At 41.9% G+C, this 27,424-nt stretch overlaps 1 protein-coding gene across 1 annotated transcript in view; it reads left to right on the top strand.

The window, feature by feature from the left end:
• LOC126323250 (ubiquitin-protein ligase E3B) overlaps nt 1-24,992 on the top strand; it is a 280,679-nt gene extending 255,687 nt beyond the window's left edge. The window contains exons 16-17 of the mRNA XM_049994667.1: nt 518-629; nt 16,559-24,992. Coding sequence (XP_049850624.1) covers nt 518-629; nt 16,559-16,731 — 285 coding nt within the window. The 3' untranslated portion in view covers nt 16,732-24,992. The remainder of the gene's footprint in view (nt 1-517; nt 630-16,558) is intronic.
• Nucleotides 24,993-27,424: the final 2,432 nt, after the last annotated feature.

Below are 27,424 nucleotides of genomic sequence, written 5' to 3'. Positions count from 1 at the left end.
ACAATATACTCAATGGCTTTTGTGCTACAACTTATTTTTATGAGCAATTTTTTGGAAAGTACTTATCTCTGTGTGCTCTACCAAAGCCTAGTAAGAATTTTCTAAAAATTCAAATTTAATATTTGAAATATTTCATTAACTAACATATACCAGTAGTAAAATTATACATCTTTTTGGTATGGAAAAAATAGGGCTGCAGGACAGTAACATAGATTTTTTTCAAAGGTTTGCATTCTACACACCTAAAGTAATTGCAATGAAACTAATTTAAAATATTCTACAAATTTTATATACTTTCCCAAATAAATGCTTTGTATTTGAACTTTACCTCCTTTCCTTCTTTTCTGCCAGGTCACAGGTGATGCAAACTTTGGCCATTATGGACTCTGATTCAGAGAACATCCCCTCGATTTTAGGCATATTTTCAACAACATTGATTTGTAAGGTATAACGTACAGTTAGACTGAACTTCTTGGTATTGTAGCTATACTCTATGAAGGACCTCGTTGTGTTGCAGTTTGTAACAAGTTGCTCAAAGCCTCCTCTACTTGGGTTTGCTCATTTGGAACCTCCATTCTCAATACGTTGTGTCGAGGTTGGCGACGATGAGGACACTGGCGATACTATTGGTAAGCTAACAGTAATTTTTTAACCTAATTTATTTTGTGGAATAAAAATTATATCAGTCAACAGACTGAGTAACTCTTAAACCTAGATCATCCATTTGCTTGCATCACCTGCATATAGTGACTTGACAAAATATTTCGTTGTCTTTTAACAAGAAGGCAGTATAACTCTAGAATTAGTCTGCGCTGTTTTCATTCCTTGCATCATGCTTTTGAATTAACTTTAAGGTTCAACTTTTACAAGCTTTCGGAGCCAGTGGCTCCTTCTGGCAGAAGAATTGAAGGGGAAGGAAGAAGGGTGAAGGAAGAGGACTGGAGATGTTCAGGAAAATGGACAGTTCAGAATAAGGCACCCAGAACCCTGAACCAGGGGAGACTTACAGGACAGGATGAGAAGGAAGGATTGTACCCCTATTCCTAAACCTCTCCAGTCCTTTTCCTTCGCCTCTATTTCTGGCCCTTTAAATCATCTGCCAGAAAAAGGAGCCACTCACTCCAAAAGCTTGTGAAAGTTAAACTGTTTGGTGTGTGTGTGTGTGTGTGTGTGTGTGTGTGTGTGTGTGTGTGTGTTCTCCTGCCTAGCCTTGGTGAGTAGATTTTTATTACCTATCCATTTATGTTATAACGCTTCATTTTGTGGGAAACTTCAGTGCACTGCTATCGACAAAAAATTCAGCAGAATTCCATACTGCTGTGGCTCAAGCACTTTCTACATAATGTTTGCAATGCGACTGTTACTATCCCTTTATTTTGGTGAAATGTTGACAGTTAATAATATTCTTAATAAGTTACATATTTTATGTAAGACTTCATACACAACGGTAAGGGGAGGTGGACTACGGAGTAATGCGGCAACTGTCTTCATAGGAAAGCTGGACAGGAGCAGAAAAGCTAATGCAACAAACAGAAGATTTGTTAACTTGTATTTCTCCAAACAAAAAAGACAGAGCCACGACTAGGCAGCGTCGGCACAACTTCGTGTAGCGATGTGGCTCTGAGCACGAGAGGGCTGAGTCACTGCTCCTGGCCCTAGTACATTGTGGTGACAGTGTGTTCTCGTGGTCTCGAGCCACTAAAGGTGTGCCTCAGCGGGCATGCTCCACTGAGTTCACCGGATCCCCCACAACCATTATCACTGTCTCATAGAAACTAACAGTTCTGTTGCTACTGTTGCCCACAGAGTGGTATTGGTATGTGAGACCATGTCTCTCCAGCTCAACATGCTCCTCCCTCTCATCATGTGCATTCCCCCTGCATGTCCGGGGGTTAGAATAGGCCCGAGGTATTCCTGCCTGTCGTAAGAGGTGACTAAAAGGAATCCCTCCCCCTCAAGGGGATAGTTAGCACCTGTGTCCCGAGACGGATGGTTCCACAACCTATATTTGCGGTCATTTTGGTTTTTCACTTCTTCTGGTTTCTTCCTTCCTTTGATTGGTTCCTTTCTTTGTTCTTCTCCATCTCACTGTCTTACTTACTCTTTCCCTTGCCTTCTTCTCCTTGCCTTCTTCTCCCTGCCTTCTTCTCCATACCTTCTTCTCCTTGCCTTCTCTGGTCTCCGCCTCGGCGTTTGAGACAGTCTGTCCTTTCTCTCCCTCTCTCCCTTCTTTTTCCTCTTCTTCCTTCCTCCCTGTGCGTGCCTGAAGGCCAACCCACACGTTCACACGCGTAGCCAGTGACGGGGTAACGCGTAATTCCCCGCCCTGGGTAGACAAGTAAGGCACACACGTAACCCCTAGTAAAGGCCAGACCCAGGGAGGAGTGATTGCCTGCGCTGACACCTTCAGACCATGCCGATTGGTCCCTCCGTCTGTTTCTTGGGAGGTGTGACCTGAGGTGTAAACATTCACCTAAGGCAGGAGTGCCCTCTGAGAGGATCCCCACAAGGAAGGAGCGCGCCATCGGAGGCGCTGGCAATCGTGGGGTTTCCTCCGCAATGGATTTCTCTTCTTCTTTCTCGACTTCTGCCCAAAAACGGAAACTTGACCAGGCACCAGTGACAAAAGTACTACCGCCTGCCCCACAGTTCCTCGTAATTTCTCGATCTGAGGACAGAAAGGATTTTTCCTCTGTCAACCCTTTCGTTATCCAGAAGGGTGTAGATGCCATAGCCGGATCTGTCAAGTCTTGTACCAGGTTGCGTAATGGTACCTTGTTACTAGAAACTGAGAGCGCCTTCCAGGTACAAAAACTGCTTCGGGCCACACTCCTGTACACGTTCCCTGTCCGGGTGGAGGCTCGCCGCACTTTGAATTCGTCTCGTGATGAGGTATATACTAGATCACTCTACGGATTGACTGATGAGGAGATTCAGTCTTCCCTCGCTGAGCAGGGTGTGAAGGCTGTCCATAGGGTCATGAAAAAGGTCAACAATGACCTTGTACCGACCCGGACACTTTTCTTGACCTTTGATAGTGTTCAGCTGCCATCACACATCAAAGCGGGCTACGAAGTTATTTCTGTTTGCCCCTATGTCCCGACACCTATGCGCTGCTACTAGTGTCAGCGTTTTAATCACACTTGCCAGTCTTGTTCCAATGTGGCTAAATGTGTCACTTGTGGCAGGGCTGCCCATGAGGGTGACTGTCCACCTCCGTCTCCTCGTTGTGTGCACTGTCAGGGTGACCATGCAGCGTCCTGCCGCGACTGTCCCATCTACAAGGAAGAACGCTGTATACAGGAAATTCGGGTCAAAGAGAAAGTGTCCACCTCGGCTGCTCGCAAGCTATTTGCAAGTAGGAAGCCCATACTGCTCCCAGCAGGGAAATACAGTCCTGTCCTCTCCTCTCCTTGGACTATCAGGGAGGTGGCGACGCAGACATGCGATCTGACCTTCAGCACTACAGTTGTCCGTTCGGCCAGTGCTAAGATCGCCCGGTCGACGTCTCCTCTTCCTCCTGTCACCCCTCAGACACAAGCGCCTTCAAAAGCTTCTGCCAAGATGAAGACCCAGAAGTCAGATGCATGGGCCTTCAATAAGGAACCGTCCTGTGCAGACTTCCTATGTACCTCGAACTCCCAGCCATCGACCAGTACTTCCACAAAACGACCTTCCAAGAAGGCTCATAGGAAGCACAGATCTCCTACCCCGCCATGGCGCATTTCTTCTCCTGCGCCACCCAGTGGTTGCTGCCCCAGGCCGTCATCCGTTTAGCCTGGCCGCACTGCTGGTAGCCGAACATCTCGCTGTTCACTGGTGGAGGAAGCTCCCCCTCTCAGCCATCTTAACAAGATGGTCGATGAACCTATAGAACCAATGGACGATGACTGTCCGCCTACTGATAGCGGCAGCAGTGCTCGCTCGAAGCCAGGCCCTCAGCGGCCTTCGAGGTGACCCCTTCTTGCATCTTATTTTTCTTTTCATTCTCACGATGGCACTTACTCACTGGAATATTTGCAGCATTCGTTCCAAACGAGAGGACTTAAAGCTGCTGCTCCACTTGCACCGTCCAGTCGTAGCCCTCCAGGAAACGAAGCTACGCCCATGCGATCACATTGCCTTGGCACACTATACCTCTGTGCGTTTTGACCTACCCCCTGTGGCAGGTATTCCGGCTCGTGGAGGGGTTATGTTGCTGGTCGGGGATGATATTTGCTACGATCCCATCACATTGCACACCGGCCTGCAGGCAGTTGCCACCCGAATTACTCTCCCCACTTTTACATTTTCCATTGGTACCGTTTACACTCCATCGTCGTCTGCCGTTACCAGGGCAGACATGATGCAAATTATTGCTCAGCTACCTGCACCATTTTTGTTAACTGGAGACTTCAGTGCCCACCATCCCCTTTGGGGCTCTCCAGCATCCTGCCTGAGGGGCTCCCTGTTAGCAGACCTTTTCAACCAGCTCAATCTTGTCTGCCCCCACTTTTCTTTTGGACACAACTCACACCTATTCCCATTTAGACCTCTCAATATGTACTACCCAACTTGCACGCCGGTTTGAGTGGTATGCACTTTCTGATACATATTCGAGTGACCACTTCCCGTGTGTTATCCATCTCCTGCATCATACCCCCTCTCCATGCTCAACTAGTTGGAACATCTCCAAAGCAGACTGGGGGCACTTCTCTTCCAGGGCGACCTTTCAGGATCAAACCTTCACAAGCTGCAATAGTCAGGTCGCACACCTCACGGAAGTCATTCTCACTGCTGCTGAATATTCCATCCCTCATACTCCTTCTTCTCCACGTCGTGTACCAGTCCCCTGGTGGACCGCAGCATGTAGAGATGCTTTACCTGCTCGTCGGCATGCTTTACGCACCTGTAAACGCCACCCTACAGTGACGAATTGTATCAGTTATAAATGGTTACATGCGCAGTGTCATTGTATTATTAAAGAAAGCCAGCTGGGATGCTTTCACAAGCGCCTTCAACAGTTTTACTCCTTCTTCTGTTGTCTGGGGTAGCCTGCACCGGCTATCTGGCACTAAGGTCCACTCACCAGTTTCTGCCTTGACGGTCGCGAATGACGTCCTTGTGGCCCCTGAGGATGTCTCCAATGCCTGCGGCCACTTTTTTGCAGAGGTTTCGAGCTCCGCTCATTGCCACCCTGCCTTCCTCCCCCGAAAACAGGCAGAGGAGGCTAGGCCACCTAACTTCTGCTCATCGAATCGTGAAAGTTATAATGCCCCATTCACCATGCAGGAACTCAAAAATGCACTTGCCCGGTCACGGTCCTCCGCTCCAGGACCTGATTCTATTCATATTCAGATGCTGAAGAACCTTTCTCCTGTGGGTAAAGGTTTCCTTCTTCGTACGTATAATCGCATCTGGATTGAGGGACATGTTCCCGCATGCTGGTGCGAGTCTATTGTTGTACCAATTCCTAAGCCGGGGAAGAACAAGCACTTGCCTTCCAGTTATCAACCCATCTCGCTTACCAGCTGTGTCTGTAAGGTGATGGAGCGAATGGTTAACTCTCGTTTGGTTTGGCTGCTTGAATCCTGGCGCCTACTTACCAATGTACAATGTGGATTTCGTAGGCGCCGCTCTGCTGTTGACCATCTGGTTACCTTGTCGACCTTCATTATGAATAACTTCTTGCAGAAGTGCCCGACTGCAGCTGTGTTCTTTGATTTGGAGAAGGCTTACGACACCTGTTGGAGGGTGGGCATTCTCCGCACCATGCATACATGGGGCCTTGGCGGTCGCCTCCCTCTTTTTATTCGTTCATTATTAATGGATTGACAGTTCAGGGTACATGTGGGTTCTGTCCTGTCAGACACCTTTCGCCAAGAGAATGGGGTGCCACAGGACTCAGATTTGAGCATCGCTCTCTTCGCCATAGTGATCAATCCAATAATGGATTGCCTCCCAGCTGATGTATCAGGCTCCCTTTTCGTGGACGATTTTACCATCTACTGCAGCGCGCAGCGTACATGTTTCCTGAAGCGCTGTCTTCAGCGTTCTCTTGACCGTCTTTACTCCTGGAGTGTCGCCAATGGCTTCCGTTTTTCTGCCGAGAAGACGGTCTGTATTAACTTCTGGCACTACAAAGAGTTTCTCCCACTGTCCTTATGATTCGGTCCCGTTGCTCTCCCATTAATGGAGACAACAAAATTTTTAGGTCTTACATTTGACAGGAAACTTAGCTGGTCTCCACATGTGTCATATTTGGCTGCCCGTTGTACCCGTCCTCCGTGTTCTCAGTGGTATGTCGTGGGGAGCGGATTGAACCGTCCTACTTCGCCTATATCGGTCGATTGTCTGCTCCAAGCTGAATCATGGGAGTTTCGTATACTCCTCTGCATGGTCGTCCATCTTACGCCGCCGCAACTCCATACAACATTGGGGTTTACGTCTTGCGATCGGAGCGCTTTATACTAGTCCCATCGAGAGTCTTCATGCTGAAGCCGGTGAATTGCCACTAACCTACCGGCACGAATACTGCTTTATCGGTATGCCTGTCGGCTACTGTCAATGCCCGACCACCCGTCTTATCGTTCCTTTTTTGACGACTCTCTCGGCCGTCAATACGGGTTGTATTTCTCTGCCCTGCTACCCCTTTTGTCGCCTCCTTCAACACCTTGATTTTTCACTCACTGCAACCTTTAGAGTGGGCGAGAGCCACATGCCACCTTGGCTTCAGGCTCAGGTTCGCGTTCACCTTGACCTCAGCTCGCTCCCAACTTTCATTTATACAGATGGCTCTAAGCCCAATGACGGGGTCGGGTGTTCTTTTATTGTCAGGGCACGAAGTTTCAAATACCGGCTCCATGGCCATTGTTCGGTCTTCACAGCTGAACTCTTTGCCCTCTACCAGGCTGTCCTTTACATCTGCCGCCACAGACATTCTGCTTATGTCATCTGCTTCGATTCCCTGAGCGCCATCCAGAGCCTCAGTGATCCGTATCCGGTTCACTCTTACATGCACCGGATCCAACGCTCTCTTCATCAGCTGGTGGACGATGGTTCTCCAGTTAGCTTTATGTGGGTTCCTGGCCATGTCGGTATCCCTGGGAATGAAGCTGCAGATGCCTCTGCCAAGGCTGCGGTCCTCCAGCCTCGGACAGCTTCTTGTTGTGTCCCTTCATCAGATTGTAGCAGGTTCATTTGTTGGCGCATTTTATCGCTGTGGCATGCCGATTGGGCTGCACTTACGGACAACAAGCTTCGGGCCTCGAAACCTCTTCCTGCGGCTCGGACATCCTTCTCACACCCTTCTTGGTGGGAGGAGGTCGTTTTGGCCCGGTTACGAATTGGACACTGCCGGTTCAGCCGTCGCCATCTGCTGATGGCTGCGCCGGCGCCGTTCTGCCCATGTGGGCAATTGCTGATGGTCCACCACATTTTAACGTACTGTCCGGATTTTAATACACTGCGTCTTGATCTTGGCCTGCCATGTACTCTGGATGCCATTTTAGCGGATGACCCAGGAGCAGCTGCTCGCGTTCTTCGTTTTGTCGACTTGACAAACCTGTCTAAGGACATTTGATTATGCTTTTTTTAATTCTTTGTCTGTCTATGTCTTTTGTAGTGTTGACCCTTTTCGTTGCTGTTTTAACCTTGTGCCTCGCAGTGCATTCTTAACTTAGTGTGGGCGCTAATGACCATTGTAGTTGTGCGCCCAAAAACCACAAAAAAAAAAAAAAAAAAAAAAAAAAAAAAAAAAAAATAATCATCATATGCAGGTGAGCAAATGACGACAGGAGAAGGGCTTCGTGCAGGTGGCCGCAACTGAGGCCGGTGCTGAGCTCCTGCCCCTACCCTGGCACGTGCCTCGAGCCTGCCTGGGAACATCGAGCAGAAAACTGGGCAGATAGTGTGCACCTATATACAGAGCCAGAGCAGCAAACTGAGACCATCTTGATGACTGCAGGATGAAGTGAGGCAGCACATGGTGCAGCTGCTAGAAAGAGTGTCTCGTCTCTAAGCGACAGTGGCTGTCAGGACAGCGACGACCGTGAAAGAGTGGCTCATCTCTAAGCGACAGTGGCTGTCAGGACAGCGACGACCGTACGACCGTGAAAGAGTGTCAACTTCCATCGTCCGTGGGACTTTTTCCGACAGGGCGGGGTCCGCGCGGGACAGTTGCAGTGAGGGCTGCTGCATCCAGTCGAGCATGGAATCTGAAAGCACGAAGCCTGTGGCAGGATCATTTAATTCGCATGGACAAATTTGATTCTGGTGCATCTCAGCAGACCTCTTGGTCCCTGCAGAAGAAATATAGAATGTCCAATACTTCGCACAGTGGTGCCTCACTCCCAGTGTCTCTATCTGCCATACAATCTGTAAAAGACCAAATTGTTAATTTTACACTTTGCTGTCTGGGCAGAGTGGGTACTGCACACTGTGGTGGTGCAGCAACTGAAGCAAAGATGCAGTGGCTCCATCTATGCAACATCTCTGCTGGCAATGGTCCATTGTGTGGCTGGGAGTGGCAGGAAGACAGAAGAGCAACAGAGCTTTATCCCACATCTGGGAGGCACGAAGCTTGTCTGTACAAAGTGTTCAGCTTCACCATTGGACTGCAGGTGGAACGGTGTTTGACGCTGGAGGTGATGTAACACAATTCAAATTCGGTAGCAATAAATTGATGTCCGTTGTCAGTTACAATCACTTCAGGTAATCCCTTGATGCAGGGTACTTTTCCGAATCGATATTATGTAAAAATCAACAGCTATATCTTTCAGACACTGTTTATAATGTATATGTTTTAGAGATTTTTTGTTGATATCAGGTAATGCAGCACACTTTCTAAACAAATTAGAAGTATTTTGAATATTTTTGAACCTGGTTAGGGTTATTAAAAAAATTGCAAAGAAATTGCTGCAATTTTCTTTTTCCAAAATGCTTCCTCAAATTGAGGTACCATTTAACCCAATGTTATACATTTGAAGGAGACCAAATTTTTACCAGATGTGCATGACATGATGGCTGAGGGAGCAGACCTATTTAATTCTACCTATTATGTATATTACAAGGATAAAAAATTAACTCTTACATTTTAATTTTATAATTTTTTTCCTTATAAAAATGCTATTTTTTCTATAATTTAGTTGATTCTGCAATAATGCTTTGGTCTACTACATAAATATGAACTATTTGAAGTTAAAGAAAAAAAATTAGAGCAATGCTTTATAAACTGTAAAATTCAGCTTGCGGGAAATTGCAAATAAAGATATGAATCCAATTTAACTGTGCCTCAGAACATTCATGAAGCATAGTATTCGTCCAGCAGCATTTCTTTTTATTCAAGCTAACTCTTGACATTCCTTTTAGCACTTCTTGCTTCTTTGGTAACTTGAAGAGTGAATCTTTCAGCTTCATGCACCCGTTGTCTGCCACACACAAGCAATTGGTCTTCCAGATTAGAGCCACATTTTATGCCTAAATTTCTCAGGACTTCCAGTCTTCCTGTCACTCCATCTAGTACACCAACTTTCAATGTATTCAGTCCTACAAAAACATTCTACGGTAATCTTTCCCATATGCAATGGTTGAAACTTTCATTTGTATTCTGAGTGTGCCCATGAAGACATTTACAAAGGAAGAGAATGCTTATGATGGTATATTTGACCACTTTGTTTTGCTTTTTGGTAACCACACCAAGAATCTGCTCCTTTAGGGCAAAGTCCGTGAACAGGGTGGTCATCTGTGGACAACTTATGAAAGTAGGTGGCCCACACAGCTTTTCTTATTGCTGTAACATCATTCAGAGGTGCAGTTCGTCTAATGGCCAGTCCATAAGCATCTGTGTCTTGTGCAACAGTATAGCAACAAGAAGCAGAGGGCTCATCAGATGCCGAATCTGGACGAATAGGGAGGCAAGAAAGAGCATCTCCATTGGCATACTTAGAAGTGGGCTGATGCACGATCTCATATTGGTAATTTGTCAAAAGAAGAGCCCCCCTCCCCTCTCCGTTCCATTTTCTGCATTGTACGAGTTGGCGCTGACTGATAATGACTGTACAAAGATTGTAGGGTTTTGTGGTCAGTGACCAAGCAAAAAAGATATGAGCCACTTGTTCATGAAGAGCCTGAACAACGGAACAAATTCGGTAAAAGTGGCTGTGCATTGTCCACCATTGTGACATGGGCAACAAAATTATTGGCTTTGCTTAAACCCGTAGAAAACAAGTCCTGAAGTTTTTCACATAACTTACAACACTCTCCCGAGGATCAAAGGAAGTATCTGAAAGTATGTTTGTCCTGATTGCTTGACCCAAAAAAATCAAGATGGTCTAGACCAAAAATATTAGCACTGTTTATGAGGAAAGCACTGAGATTGTCACTGTCCATGCCACATTCTGGAAAGATGTGGGAAGGCTACAAGTGCCTAAGACACAATTGTCTCGGCCAGTACACACCGTCAGCATATGGTGCAATGTGCACAACTTTAGTTTGCCAATCAGTATGTAAGTGCTACTGTTGAGGAAAGTTACTGAAGCACCAGTGTAAAGTTGCAGATGGACTGATTGCCCAGCAGTGGTAAGTGACACAAAAAGGTTTTAGTCTTCATGTGCCTCTGCAGATGAGGTGGGAGCCATTACTGAATGACTGTTACACTGTAGTTTTGCACTTATGGCACTGAGGACTTTGAAACGCACTGCACACTGTTTGTGACTTAAACTGGCACGAATGAGTAGCAGAAAGAGGTGCCTTAGGCTTCTGTGAGCATACAGACTGTACACATCCCCGTTTGCCAGAAAAAGTTGCTTCACGTGAGGGGCAAGATCAATGTGTGTGTGCCATATTACAGTGAGGGCACAGCCTCACACTTGTCAGACACGACACTGGTTTACGCATGCACTGTTACTGTGGCTGGCCAGTCCACTTTTCACGAGCTACCTGCGAGGCCTGTTTGCAGCAGCTACCAAAAAAACAAACAGGCACTATCTCAAAACTATTTGCTGCACTTTCACAGGAATACCGATAGTCTAGAATCTTCAGAACCTGTTGCAGTGAAAGGTACGGGTATTTTAGAATCTGTTCCCAAATTGTAGGTTCAGCTACACTGTGTGTCATGGCACCATGAATCATTTTATCACTGTAATATCTGCCTCAATCGCATTTGAATCTACACTGTTTAAAAAGGCCTTGCAAGTCAGCCACCACTGACGGTATGTCTGTGTTTGTTACTTACACAACACAAAGAATTTGTAACAGGCAGCCACCACTTGAAACCTGCTCTCATAACACTTTGTAAACACCTGTAGTAAATATTCGTAGTCTGTCAACTCAGATGGCGATGTGGTAAAAAGTTTGGTACACAAGCAGTACAGAGTCACTCCTACCGTGGGCAAGAAATAGGAATGTCTGTCAGTACTCTATGTACGATGTGCTGCTGCACGTGCGTCGAAATGTGTGAGGTACTCTGTCTGGTCTTCCTTCCCCTCATCCAACTCGTGAAATGGCAGTACATATACAGGCGGCATCTTGTGTGAAGTCACCTACACTGTCACGAAAGGATTCGTCACGTCAAGCAGTTGCGCCTCGTGTTGACTCTGAAACTAAAAAAACTGCGTCAGAACGACTGCAGGAAGTGTGGCAGGTAGTCGTGGCACAGCAGCTGTAGTGAATGAGAAGTGCACAAAATAACAAATACAAACAGTGAAAAATAAGCAAGAAGAAAGTGAAAAGAGGTACGAAAGCATCAAACTTGGAACCTAGAACATAAAAAGTACAAACAAGGCTAACACTAGGTGCCCAGAAAACAGTTAATTGAAAGAAGGCAACTAAAAATATGACAGAACACAGAGAAACCAACTAGCCTTGACTGCTACATGTGGGTACCACATCTCAACACCAGACATGTACGGCTTTGTATACTACAGTAAGGAGAGGTGGGCTAGAGAGTAGTGCTGCAACTGTTGTCCTAGGAAAGATGGACAGAAGCAGAAATAACTAGTGAACAAAGTTAACACGACAAACAGAAGATTTACTTAACTTGTATTTCACCAAATGAATGGAAACTAAATACATCTAATACAGTAAAAAATAGAGTCCAGCCATTAGGACAGCAACAATGACGGTGATCGAGCTGCGACTAGGTAGCGTCGGCATAGCTTCACGTAGTGATGTGGGTCTGAACGCAAGTGGACTGAGTTGCTGCCGCCGACCCTCCCATATTGCAGCAACAGAGGGCTACTCTCGCGGTACCGAGCTGCTAGAGGCACGACTCGGCAGATAATAGGACTTGTGAGCCCAGATGTGGCAATATGAATCATTGCGAACTGGCTGTTAGCAGTGGGACTATTGGTGCCCACACCTCTAGCCCTTCTTCCACCTGTGCCACAACATCAGTGTGCACAGAGCGACTGATGCCATTGGGAGATCACTCGCAACATGGAATGACACACTGTGGTCTTCAGCAATGAAAATAGATTCAGCCAGCGGCAAGTGACGGTCGTTTGTGTGTATGAGATAGATACAAGATGAGTAGCAACTTCCCTAGCCAGCACGAGCTCCAGACTTTTCTCCACTCGAGCTCCTGTGGGATATGATGGGATGGGGAGTGATTGGTGTGACTCGTCAATCGACAACTCTTACTTCTAACTGAACAGATCAAGCAGGCATGGTATAACATATCTCAGTACAGTATTCACTATCTGTATGATCAACTGGATGCCGGAGTCAGGGCCTGCATTGCCACCCGTGAAGGCTCCACCACATACTAATATGGGTGTTTCAGCACCTGGTACCTCCGAACCACTTGTAGTATTGATCTATAAATGTAATCATTTTGTGTACTCCATATCCACCATTGCAGTAATAAATCTTGAGTGAAATAGAAACCTCCCCAGTTGCCATCTCTCACCCTTGAAATAAATAAGTGAAACAACTGTATAACATTGTTGACCGGGAGAACCTGTCTGATATAGCTCAGCTGTCTGATCCAAGTCTTTATTTATTTGACACCGCTTTGGTAACTTGCACATTGATGGTGGTGAAACGATGATGAGAATGACACAATACCCAGACCCTGAGAGGCCAAAATTCAACACAGCTGGAAATTGAACCCTGGCCCCACAATCTAAGAGCCAGAAACGCTAACCACTAGACCACATTCTGAGGACCTCTTATCGTGAAATGGCTCTTCTTCAATAGAATGTATGAGGTATAAGATCATGTAGGGCAGAATTGCAGCTGCTACTGAACAGTTTATAATTGTTATAAATGTAAATACAGCTTTGAGACCACTTAGACCTTTCACATAAACCCAGGAACATTACAGCCTTCCTCTTGAGGCAAAAAGAGCAGCTCACGGGGATGTAATAACACTCATCTGAGTTGGTGGCCATAGCTCAATCATTCTGTTGAACACCCTGTTGTAAGATGTTGCTGTCTGTACTACACTTCCTGGAATTAAGATTTCTCTTTGCTGTATCATACCTCTGTCACTCGGTCTTATCGTGACAGAAATAATACAGCTGGTTCCTCAACTCCCAGCACCTTTCTAGCCACTTGTTGAGTGCAGTAGCCACCATCCCATTTGGGCTCTCCCAGAGCCTGTGTAAAAGGTACATTCCTGACAAACAGTTTGGACCAGCTTAATATTGTTTCCCTCAACCCAGATGGACCAGTGTTTCCTTCAAATTCTGCACATTCATTTTTGCACCTGGATCTCTCCTTCTACAGCACAAAGCTCACTGAGCATCTAAAGTGGCCCATCATTTCAGACACACACTCGAGCAACCATTTCTTGTGCATAAGTTGCTTGCTGAACTGTGTATGATCCATGTTAAGATGGCTTGTCACCCATCTAAAACCACTGGAAGCTGAATTCCTTATTGGCGCCCTTACACAAACCGTTTCACAATGGTGATGACCAGGTAGAGTACCTTATGTACGTCATCCTCTTTGCCGCTGATCGTTCCGTACCGTGAATACCTTCTCTCCCACAATGAACCCCAGTTCCCTGTTGTACAGGGAAATGTTAGGTTCACGAGATGTGTTGTCCGTGTCTTCGAGCACCACCCCGTGTTGGGGAACTGTGTCTAGTTTAAATAGATGAGTGCAAAGAGTAGTTGAATAGTTATAGATAGCAAAAGAGACTTATGGAGCTCTCTCGACTATTTTACTCCATCTACTGTTCCTTGGGATAAACATTGTCACTATACTGGGGAAAAGGTCTTCTTCCACTACCCGATCTGACCATTGCAAACAATACTGTAGTGGATGCTGCAATATCTCCCACACCTCAGCCCATCTCAGCATTTTGCAGAGACCTCGAGCTCTGCCCTACTACTGTCGCCCTTCCTACTTCAGAAGCAAGTGGCAGATACGTCTCATAATCATAAATGTCACAATAATGTTTTTACCACAAAGGAATGAGAGCATGTTCTTATATCGTCACGTTCCTCCACTCTGAGACCTGACGACATTCACCTTCGGAAGTCGCAACAGCTAACTCCCAGTAGCAAGTGCTTTCTTCTCTGTATGTACAATTGTATCTGGAAGGATGGCACATTTTCTACAGCTGGTGTAAAGCTACTGTGATACCTATACCTAAGCCTTATAAAGGCAGACACCTTCCATCCATCTACCACCCCATATCAGTCACCATTAGTGTGTGCAAAGTGATGAAACAAGTGATCAATGGGCAGAGGTTATGGTGGCTTCAGCCATGTAAATTCCTGATAGTGTCCACATGCTTCGCTGAGTGGTAACGTGCTTGTCTCCCTTGCAGCAGGCCCGGTTTCAATTCCCAGCCAGGTTGGAGATTTTCTCCACCTGTGGACCGGGTGTTGGGTTGTCCTCAGCACACAAGTCGGCCAGAGTGGTGTCACATGAAATAAGACTTGCAACAAGGTGGCCGAACCCGAATGGGACCTCCCAGCCAACAATGCCAAACGATCATTTTTTTTTTTTTTTTTTTCCTGATAGAGCTGCTTTTTTAGGCATCACACTGCAGTTGACTATATCTCCAGATTCAGTGCTGAGCAAAACCTTATTTGCTATAGTGGTCGCACCCATTATTGGCTGCCTCCCACTGAATCTCGCGTGGTCTTTCTTTGTCAACAGTTTATTGGTCTATAGCAGCTCTCAGCAGGCCGCTTTACTCATACGGCAACTCTGACAGCATTTCAAGCATCTCTACTTGTGAAGCATAAATAAAGCCTTTCACTTTTCCACTGATAAAACCATTTACATGAGTTTCTGACAATGAGAGGAATTTCTCCTACCATCCCTACAGAACAATTGATCAAAAATTATGTTGGTTCTGCTTAATGTCATATTTAGCAACTTGGGCGAGTATTATCTGAATTTTGTGACACCTCAGGGGATGTGGGCTGTACTGTCACTGTTTGTTTGTATCGATCCTTAGTCCCATCAAATTTGGGCTATGGATGCACAGCTGTCCATCTTACATTGCCTTAATGTGATGTACCACTTGATTTCTGTTTGACTACTGGTGCATTCCCAACGAGCCCAGTTATAAGCCTTTAGTGGGACTGCTGAGTTACCACTTCCAGAGTTCACTTTTATATTGTTTCATCCTACATTAAGTGCAGCATTCCATGCTGGCAGAGTTCTGTGCCCTTCTTGAACTTACTTTACTTTCAAAGAACATTGTTGTGGTTTCAGTAACTAGCTTTACATTTCTGGAGCTGCGTACACAGTTTAGGGGAAGAACACATTTACATCAGTGGCACTAGGAATGATCACAGTGCAGGGTGCACCCTCGTTGTCAGCAAAAAGGTTTTTAGATGTCGACTGTTAGACCAGTGCTTGATTTCTGTCACAGAGCTGTTTGCCCTTTATCGTGCATTGATTTTCTCAGTGCTCTCCGGAGTCTCTGTGCAATTTACACATACCACCTTCACTACAGCGGCTCCAGGAATATCTTCGTATGCTCTGCGATGCTTGTGCCTCTGTGTCTTTTGTACGGGTTCCTGGACATCGTGGCATGTGTGGGAATTAGGCTGCTGACGGCCGCCCTACTACCTGAGCCCTTTAGCTATTCTGTGCACACAGACAATATGAGCGTTACTACATATATCACTCTGGCGCAAACACTTGTCATCCCTCCATTGGTACAAGCTCGGGGAGATTAAACTCCTTCATGTAGCTTTGGCAACTCATCTGTCTAATAGTGAGGAGCTAATTTTAACTAGACTAGAATTTAAATGGACTAAAATTTTCTGCTTATCGGTGACACTTCACGATTTTGCTCTCACTGTAACAAACCACTGATGATGTGCCACTTTCTTACTTAACGTTAATTTTTCGACACCTTATACTTTTAATGTGTCTTTGTCATCTGAGCCATCTGTCTCATGTATTAACCAAATTCAGTGCATATCTGTAATGTTACTATTAGACACATCTCAGACATGCACGTTTCGCTCTGTTGTTTGCATTACGTACATTTTTTGTTTATTTTTACAGATAGTATTATTCAGGGCTTTTACACCATAATGAAAAAGGATCCACAAAATTGGCTATGTTGTTTACAATATGTACATTTATTTGTATGTTTTTACAGGTAGTGTTATTCGGGGCTTTTTCACCATAAGGAAGAAGGATCCACAAAATCGCCTCCCGACTTCATCTACATGCTTCAATCTCTTGAAGTTACCAAACTATCAGAAGAAAAGTACATTGCGAGAGAAACTGAGATATGCAGTTTCTAGTAATACAGGATTTGAACTGTCTTAAATTAGACTGAATCAGACTACAGGCATGAGATACTACAGAGACTTCCTCCAGAGGCTACTATTTTAATTTAAAATGTAAATATTTGTGAAAACATCAAATAGATGAAAACTTAAGCAATTTAACACTGTAAATATGTTTGTAGATATTCTGTTTATATTTAGCTTAAATGTGAATTACCATCCATAAGATAATTTTAGTTTTGCAGTCAGTGTTACGTGGCCAGCATTTTTATTGTTGTATTTGTTACTCTTCTTTCTTCCAAAGATTTGCTCATTTGTAAATTGCTGGATTACTGCATATTGTTTCAGTATGCTAATGCAAGGTAGAACTAAGTAAATAATGTTGTTGTTGTCATTGTTGTTACTGTTGTTGTTGGATCTTCAGTCCAAAGACTACTTTGATGCAGCTCTCCATTCTACTCTGTCCTGTGCAAGCCTTTATCTTTCTGAATAACTACTGCAATGTATGTCTTGTTGAACCACCCCACTGTATTCATTTGTTGGTCTCTCTCTAAAATTCTTACTCATACTTCCCTCAAATCCTAAATCCAAGATCCCTCAATATCTCAGAATTTGTCTTATCAGCCATCCCTTTTTTTAGTTAAGTTGTGCCAGAAATTTCTTTTCTTCCCAGTTCAGTACCTCCTTATTATTTACATGTACTACCGATCATATCGTGAGCATTCTTCTGTAGCGTCCCATTTCTAAAGCTTGTATTGTCTTCTTGTATGAGCTGTTTATCATCCACATTTGACTTTCACACAAGACTACACTCCGGACAAATTCCTTCATATAAGATTTTGCAACACTTAAATTTATATTCACTGTTACCAAATTTCTCTTCTTCAGAAACACTTTGCCAGTCTACATGTTGTATGCTCTACACTTTGACCACATCAGTTATTTAAGTCCCCAAATAGAAAAACTCATCTACTACTTTTAGTGTCCTATTTCCTAATCTGATTCCCCAGCATCACCTGATTTAATGTGACTGCATGCCATTACTCTTTGTTTGCTTTTGTTGATGTTCATCTTATATCATCTTTCAAAACACTGCCCATCCCACTCAACTGCACTTCCTAGGCCTTTGTTTTCCCTGACAGAATTACAATGTCAACAGCAAACCTCAAAGTTGTTATTTCTTCTCCCTGAAATTTAATGCCTTCCCCGAATGTTTCTTTGGTTTCCCCCTTACTCCTTGCTCAATGTACAGATTCAATGTCAGGGATAGGCTACAAACCTGTTTCACTCCCTTCTTAGTCACTGTTTCCCTTTTATGGCTCTTGACTCTCATAACTGCTGTATGGTTTGTGTACAAGTTGTAAATAACATTTTATTCCATGTATTTTATCCCTGCTACCTTAAGAATTTCAAGGATAAATCACTAACACAAAAAAACAAGATCACGTACACTGCTTGTGTGCACATGTAGGCGAGGCTGCATTAGATCAAGCAAACTGTGCTTCTCTAAATGACAGTGATGCAGTTGGTAACCTCTTTAGTGGCAGAATAGCTGAAATGCTCTTTTTCCTTATTCTCTTATACTTAATACTGGAAAGAAGAATAATACAGAATGTAAAAGGTTATGCTGAGTGTTCCATATTTCACTTGGCTTAAGTACTACAAAATTTCATCACATTCCTCACAGGGCACATACATTTCACTTGGTTGTGCGGTAGATCCGTTCATCTGTGAGCTCCCCAGGATGTTGTGATTGCTTGCTGGAAACATTTTAATTTCATTAAGTAGAGGATTCTCAAGAGGAACAACATAATTATGAGATGTTAGGAGTGAATGCATGCAGCAGCAATGATTAAGTGCTTGCACATTCCGAAAACACAGTTCTTTCTGTGGTAGTAAGTCATAACTTCCTCTCAACACTTCCATGTATTTTTCATTAAGTTTTCCTTTTGAATTTATCATTCCTCAGTTCAGTGTATCAGTAAACATGAAATTTAAACTGTTCAGATAACAGTTAATTAATGAAAATGTCTATATTTAGAAAATACTACTTGATTTCATTAAATAGCACTATCATCATTGCAGTGATCAATCCTTAAAAATGGAAAACAAACAATCTCAACCTCAGAAATATTTATTTTGATGGTAACCAGTTTCGATCACTCTCTGACCATCTTCAGACCTTCATGCTGCAATGGTAGTTGGTAGTGGTGATCGAAGCAGATGCTATGCTTCCGCAAATGTTTTTTTCCATTTTCAAAGTACTTTTAGGCAGACTGCTGTTTCTCCACGGGAAGTGTTGTCATAAATTATGAATTATCACACTTTTAATAAATCAGCGATTTTTGGAACACTGTGCTTCTTTTGTATCCATCCATTAAAAAAGAGGACAGCTGCAGTAGATTAATGATGGGGAAGTTATTACAGAATGCTGCAACAGATTGTGAATCTAATTCTTCATCAATAGTTTTCACTCTACTGCTGCTGCTTATTTTGTTACCTATTTTGTTCTTGTTATTTGTTACAATGTGTGCAGTGGATGGGAAGAATTACACAAGTAGAACCTATTGGGTAAACTTTTATTGCAAATAAAACTGATATGTAAATGCAGTTTGCTCCAAGTTATAGTCAATTAAAATGCTATGTTCAATTTTAAGATTTAGTTCACAACTTTGTTGGACATGACTTGAGGATCTTATATGTGTCTTTAAAATCTCTTAGGTAGCAGCCCACATCTTAATTCCTGTAGCGTTTTCCTACTTTGTCAACACTGAATCAAATCTAATGCACATTCCTCCGCCCCTGTTGGCCAGATCCAATCCAGCAGGTATCTCAAAGAGTTGAGTATATTAAAGTGAAGAGTGATGAAAGGCTGGTCTCATCACTGTCATTTCTGTGCCTCTGGAATGCTGAAGGTGATGGCTGTATCCACTGTCGCCATATTGAATTTTAATCAGTTTCAGAATGTTTGGAGTGGGTAGGAAGTTCAGCACTGTCACTATTGGTGTTGCAATACATTAATAAGGCATGAATGTTTAGGCGTTACTGCTAAAAAGCTGCTTCTTAATTTTGGATGTATATTGTCTCAGGTTTTGTTTTTTGCTGTGTTGTTTTGAAGATTATTCTTACTTCCAGATATTTTGGACTGTGCTTTGTCCATGAAGAATTCACCCACTGTGTAGCAAGTTATTATATACAATTGGTCTTTAAGAATTTGGTTGTAATGAATTTTATGTCCAATATTTATTCATTTCTTTTCCCCATCTGATGTTACTGATACCCCAGTTTCCAAGAAGCTGTGGACATAGCGAATTGGAGTGATTTCATCTATATGTACGAATTCCCCGGTCGTGTGATTTTAAGATGACAAGTCTCGGTGTCTGTGCAAACCCTAGGAGGAGTCTGTTCCCCAGATATGTTAATTAAGACGGTCGATTTCAAATAGGAAACTACGACTAACATTATCGAGCCTTGGCAGATGGCGTCACTGGCAGCCCTGAGGTATGAGAATAGTTCAATTTCATCGCCATCTTCACAAAGCTATTTTGATCTGAGTTACTAATGCAATTTCTTCCAGTTGTAAATATAGCTTTTCCAAAGCAGGGGAAGTCCTTTTGTGTGTCACTTGTGTGTGCAAGATCTCTGTTTGGCACAGGTACTGCTATCACCTCAGTGTTGGTGCTGTAGATTATTTCTCTCTAAGATCTTTGAGAGGAAAATTGAGATTTCTGACAGTGCAAATTGACCTGGATGAATGCTGCCAATGCTGCTGTCTTGCCAAGCTTTAATATATTGATTATGGCTGCAATCTTTTGTGGTGGGAACGGATTGTATAATTTAAAGGTTACTTGCACAGTTGAAAATTATGACTTTTCCCGGTGGTAATTATAATATATTTTTCTTTTCTATGCTTTTCTTCACATTTTCATCCATGTAGGTTTTTCATTTTGGATCTGATCGTGTTTCATCTGATTTCCAGTATTCTGGCTAGTCCCTAACTCTTCCTCACCAGACTGGACTTTGCATTAAAACAACAGTCTAGGTCACTGTCATGTGCAGTATTATGATGGAGACAGCTGTTTTAACCCAGCTGTATTACCAAATCACTGACCATATTGTCCAAATTTATAGAATGAACATTGTTGAGTAGTCTTCGTTTCCTGCAGAGGCTTTTAATTTCATAAGTGTCTTTCACTAGCTTCATCACAGATCAAACTGTATTCTTTCTGTAGACCCCTTGGGCACATTGAGTTGTCACAGATTTGATGCTGGAAAGCATTACTTTTTCAGAGGAGATCGCTGTTGACTTATTAAGTTTGATAATTATTATCTACAAACATAAAATCCTTCATAAGTTACTACTGTCAACTAGTAAATAACACTATTATTTTTTACTCAGATCTTTTAATCAATATTTCAGTTTTTGCTGTATTCATTCTTCTACCTCATTGCCCAAATTTGTTTCATATGTTCTTATCCCTGTTTATAGAGCTGTTGTGTGTTATGAGGCTGTCTTCATTTTCTTTGTTGTTCATCCCTGAAGACGACTCTTCGAATTTTGTTCCTAAATAAATTACATATGTCCAGTATGTTGATGATTGCTCATTTGAGGTCATTTAGTGACTATGTGAACCATGCTGGTTGTCCTTGCAGCTTCATTATTTTCCTAAAGATTTGCTTTATCAGTCCATCATTGCCCATTCTAGCCAAATGTCCAAAGAACAATATCCGTGATTTGCGCATTATGTGTACTATTCCCTTTACGTGTTCAAATACTTTTTGTTCAGTTGTGACCTTTTGTAGTCTATTTTTGTTGTCCTTGGGCCAAGTATGCTTCTGACCAGTCTTCTTTCTATCTTCGTAATTTTGTTTATGCCACCTTCCCACCCTAGTTTTAGTGTTTTACCACAATATGGAGCATTAAGTCTCACTACTGTAATGTACTGTGTTATTTTGGAGTCTCATAATGAAGCTTTCTTCTTTTATATGTTTCTTGTGTTCTTAAATTTAATGTTCGTCGTATTTGCTCTTATCTCTAGATTGTCCTAATCATTGTTTATGCGTAGCTACTCAACTAAACATTTGTATGAGCTGGTTTTGTTTTGATTTATGAGTAATTTCTGTGGAAAATTTTTAACGTTTGTGTTTGTGTTGCCTTTCTGTCTTTGGAAGAGAATTTGTAATTTTCTACTTGCATAATTAGATTTTCTGCCTGGATTTTGGCATTTTTTGGTCTGTCTGTTATCAAGGCAATATCATCTGTGAATGCCAGGCAGTGTAAAAAGACTTTAGTTTCCCAATTTGGATTTTCTCCACACTCCAAATATCTTCTCGGGGGTGCAGTTGAAAAGCAAAAATGACAGTCCATTACCCTGCCTGACTGTTTTTATCACAAAGTTTTTGGAGAATTCTCCACAGAACCTCACTTACAATGAAGTATTTGTTAATATGCCTCAGATAATTTTTGTTGTTCTTAGATCTAAACCAAACTCTTTCATAATATTGACGAGTGATTTTCTGTCAATGAAACTATATGCTTTCTTAAAACCTATCAAATGTAACTGTTGTATCTTTGTTTCTCATCTCATTTGCAGAATAATTTTTAGATTCTGGATTTGTTTGCTATATGACATATTTTTTCCTGAAAAAAACTTTATTATTGACAACAAAATGTATTTTACTACTTGACAGCTATGACTTACAATGCACTTTATGCTGTTTGATATTGTAGGCTTAATATTCCCTTGTAAGCTGTTGTAAATCCCTTTGTGATACCTGATGATGAACTGAGGGTTGAAACCAGTCATAATACAGAATTTTTTTTATTAACAGCTCTTAACGACAAAACTAAAACCTCTTTTTTTTTCCATTTGTATCTTCGGAGTATGCAGCGACTGCTGAAGTATCTTCTGGTGACCTATAGTGTGGCAGAATGGGATGAAATGGAGAATACCCGGTAATATGTATTGTTTTGTGCAGCTTGACTGCTTTTTGTGCAGAAATTTTTATTGATGGTGATTGTGAAGACAGTCTGTTCAGATGTTCACTACAGGCTTAAGAGTAGTCATGTCATTCAGTATATAACTTACCCAGCCGTTCTGTTCTCAACTGCTGGAACTACTGGCCACTAGCTTGACTCACACAATTGTACCTCTGATATATAACTAAAGGTTGGACCTTTGTTTCTTGATGATATTCATTCAGAACTCCAGAAAATATATGCACTTTCTTCTAGTTAGATTCTTGGTCTGAAATTCATAGATCTTGGATGCATTTGGCAGCCTTGTCTGTTAAGAATTTCTCTTGGAGTTTTTCTCCCCTGTACCTTTCTCACAAGATCATTTTCAACAGGTCTATTACTCATTTATTGTGATGCACAGTGTTTATGAATAGCTGCAGAATTGTTTTGTGTTGTGAACTTATTTGAAACAGGGTGAAAATCCAGAGAAGTCTTTACCCTTACTAGTTGTACTTTCTGTTTACACTATTCTTTCTCTACAGGGGAAAAAATCTTCTATTCTCCAAGTCATGAAGAGTAATTACAAAATCGTAAGTCTATTATATAATAATATAATGGAAAGGGTAGTTGCTATTCTCCATAAAGTGGAAATGCCAAATTGCAGAAAGGCACAACAAAAAGACTGTTGGAATGTTAACATTCGGCCAACGAGGCCTTTGTCAGAAATAGACAACACACACACACACACACACACACACACACACACACACACACACACACACTTGTGCAAATGCAACTCTCACACATGTGACCACAGTCTCTGGTATCTGGCTCCAGCTGTCTATTTTTGACAAAGGCCTCGTAGCCAAAAGCTAACTTTCCGACAGTCTTTTTGTTGTGCCTTTCTGTGACTCAGCATCCCTGCTTTATGGTGAGTAGCAACTGTCCTTTTCATTATACTGTTACATTCCTTCTTGGATTTTCCATTGCTTAAGTCTATTATGTAGTGCAGAATACGATTTGAAAGATGATGGAATGAGGCACTGCAGGTTAAAAGTTTTAGTCACATAAGCATATTTTGTAGTTTTGAGAGGTCTCACTGTTTCCTACCTGAAGCAGTTAGTCACATCCACAGCTATATGACTGATAATTTGTATCAGTATTTGCATAACATAAGTTAATCATTTAACAAATAACCACATTAAAAGTTGCTTGAATTTTTATCTTTGGTTTTTTACTCGTATTTTTAGATTTTAAAAGGTATTTGACATGAAATATTTGAGGACCAAAACATTGTTTCTCTAGTGTGTAATTCATTTTACTTGTTGTGTTGTTTTGCAATGAAGTCCTGAAACTATACATGGAAGAATTTTGTAAATGAGCAGTTCTTAAGCTTGCAGAAGCCACAGAGGACCTTGTGTGTAGACATCAATTTTAGGAAATATAAACATGAAATCTTCAAAATAATTTACTTTGCTGTGAACTGTTATCAATTCAGAGGAAAAATAAATTTTATCGCTTACAAATCAATATTTTCAAAACACACATTTTTAGCATATTTTATAAGACAGGCATTTTGTAACGATCAGTCTTATCATTTAAGTGTTTTCAAATTAATTTAGTTGTTAGATATGACTGCTGCATATTGTAACTATCAAATATTACTGTAAACTTATCTTCGAATTGTGATAAAAAAATGTTTTATCAGTGATCTTTTTTTCTGCAATGTAAAAGATATATTTTGAAATGTTCTATAAAATGTGAAACTAGCTGTGATATGGTATTTTAAACTAGATTCTAAAATAAAATGTAGTTTTGTCAAGAGAGGACAATGTGTAAGAAAAAACCTTTGTACATGATATGTAAGACTGCTTTGGAATTTTACATGTCACTCTGACATGTTTTTCAGTAAATTTTGAGTTTGTTTTTATATGTATTCCTGATAGACAGGGACAGGTATTTTAAAATGTGGAATGGAATTTATTACATTGATACCACAAAATATGCAGCTGATATAATCTTTGAAAGATATATCAGGTTGTTTTGTTGTCCCAACTGTTCCAAGGTTTGGTAGCAATGTACACAGAAATGTGTGAAGCAATTGAGACAATGGACAAAATGCCCTTTTCACCATCATGCAATGTGCCTAGTTTAAGTTCGAGGGAAAGTTTGAAATACCCTAAATGCGCAAAATAATGTCTGTGCAGACTTTCAAAATTATTTTCCTAAATGTGTTGTTACCATAATGATTGTATATAATTACAAATGGATAATTGTTCCAAAGACTTTTGTAGGTTGTATGTTGATTGTATTTTGGAATAATTATGCAATTGATGCATGTATGTTGTTTCTGCTTTTTTTATCAACGTACTCCTTCAGAGGTAGTGGACCTGTGTGTGTGTGTGTGTGTGTGTGTGTGTGTGTGTGTGTGTGTGTGTGGTGGAGGGAGGTTATTTAACACGTTTTCCAAGTCATATACAATATGCATAACATCAGGTACTGTAGCTAGTCATGTGGAAGAAAATATAAAGTTCACTGACAATCATAAACATTAACAACACTGGAAGTGCATTTAATTACGTATGGTCTGAAAGTAAGCAAGAATCCAGATTTATAAAACCATATAATAGTAAAACAAAAGTAGAAGGTACTACTGTAAATGTTCAAATACCTGTGAGCAAAAATAGGAAGCATCTTTTAAACTAATTTATTGCAATTACAACTAGCTAAGGTTGTCTGTCTTCAAGTTAAATTAGGTAAAGCATGAAGCTACGTATTTATTCTCCCTCCCCCCTCCCTCCCTTCCCCCTCCTTCCCCCTCCTTCCCCTCTCACTCCCTCCCTCCCCCTCCTGCAGAAAATTTGGTGAACTCATTGCTTTTCTCGTTACTGACATTGAAACAGTCAGCTGCATATAGAGTAAAAAGTAAATGAAAAAAAAGTTAATAAAGATAACACCTCACTGAATAGTAGGTCTGTTAAGACCAGACGAAAAACTTTACTTTATGTGGGTGGGGGGGGGGGGGGGGGGGCGCATGCTCGTGTGTTTGTTTCTTTAACCAGACTTACCCAGCCAGTTATATGTGGTACTCACTTATGCTCTGAAGCATGGTGCAAATGTTAACACCCATTGCTAAACATGAAAGAAATGACAAGAGCCAGAGAAAAATATCTCAAGACTCACAAGGAGTCGAACATCCGACCTTTGAACTTATTATTCATTAAACGTGTACTTGCTGATTTGCATAATCCCATCGTGAAGGACCAGGAACTATGATTTGCTGATTATTTAGGTTCATACATATCCCCTCACACATTTTGAATGATTCCATTCATTTTCAAACTGTTACCTGTGTTTTGATCAAGTAATTGTAAAATAATTGCAGTGTAAAGTATACAAGTTTTATGCTCTTCGTTCATCTCCACTACACAACAGACTTCCGTATACCTCTCATGACTCTGACATTTTTATTTTTGTCACAAAGGACTTCAGGTATCCTTTTCCAGTTCCTACTTCCATTCACCTCGCATTCTCAGAATCCAGATTTCCAGTACTTGCCGTAGTTGATTCGAGGTATTTGAAGTGATCTACTCTCTTTTGGCTCTCTGCATTCATTATGACTGCATTCATCTTCCTCTTTTTCCACGGGCATAAATACCCTATTTTTCTTCTACTGATTTTAAGCCTCCAGTCTTGCCCTTAACATCAGATTTGGTGGTGCTGCTCAAAAGTGTCATGTACAAACAACATTCTCAGCAAATAACGTGTACTGGAGTGCCTGATCTCAGAATACTTTCTAACAAGATGTCCGTAACAGGATCAAAGATGTAGGTGCCGAGTGCAGATCTCTGACGGGAGTCGATTTATTCCGTACTGTTAATTGGTGGTTTTCTGGGGTCTCCTACGACGTCACCGACCCAGAACGTTGTACCACTACACAAGTCATCGTTCCAGCTCTGCAGCTGTACCGGCTGGAGTCAGCCGAACTTTGCCTGGCCTGCAGGAAGCAGACTAATCCCTTTGGGTACACAGAACAGCCGTAAAGGCTGCCACATTCACGGACCTTTTGGTGCATCTGCTGCACCACTTTCCTCAGCAAATCCAAGCCCACATAGCTAGACCATGAAGTGGCTCATCAGGATGAGTATATTTATTTATATTTTTCTCAATTGTTTGGCGTCTTTGAAAACACGGGTGAGTGTAATTTTGTGGTCCAATATGCAAAAATTGTTAAAATTACTTGAAATCTATCATTCAAAGAGATTTATATTCATACTTTGACTTTGACTTTTCATTTATTTGACTAATTTAGAAAATTGTTTCAAAATTGGTTTTACTTTTACGTAATTCACAACTAGGCAGTAAAATCATCAAACATAATGGACTGATTTACTTCCAAGGATATTACTTGAAAATGAAAATATAACAGTATTATAATTAACCTCGATGTATTTGTACTTTAAGAGCATGGACTCAAATATTGACATTATTGTGGGTCCACACAACACTCCAAGAATACTCCTCTTCCCGTAATATTCGAGCCGTGGTAGTCGAATATTGGATCTTAAATCCAATGTGGCTCATTGCTGTGAAAAAAATGTTTGTTAAATGTTGAAGTGGACAATCTTTGCGCTTCCACTACGTTTCCGCTTTTTGGGCCGACACGTAATGACGTCTGTTGAAGCAGCGGCTGCTAAAATTGTGGAGCTGTAATCGTCTTAAGCAAAATTAATTCAATACAAGGAACATGAAAGAAGGCTCCTGTGTATCCAAA

This window comes from Schistocerca gregaria, chromosome 1 (genome assembly GCF_023897955.1).
Source record: "Schistocerca gregaria isolate iqSchGreg1 chromosome 1, iqSchGreg1.2, whole genome shotgun sequence".
Classification (NCBI taxonomy): domain Eukaryota; kingdom Metazoa; phylum Arthropoda; class Insecta; order Orthoptera; family Acrididae; genus Schistocerca; species Schistocerca gregaria.
Note: the sequence above shows the minus strand (reverse complement) of the source record. Positions and strands in the feature narration are given on the sequence as shown.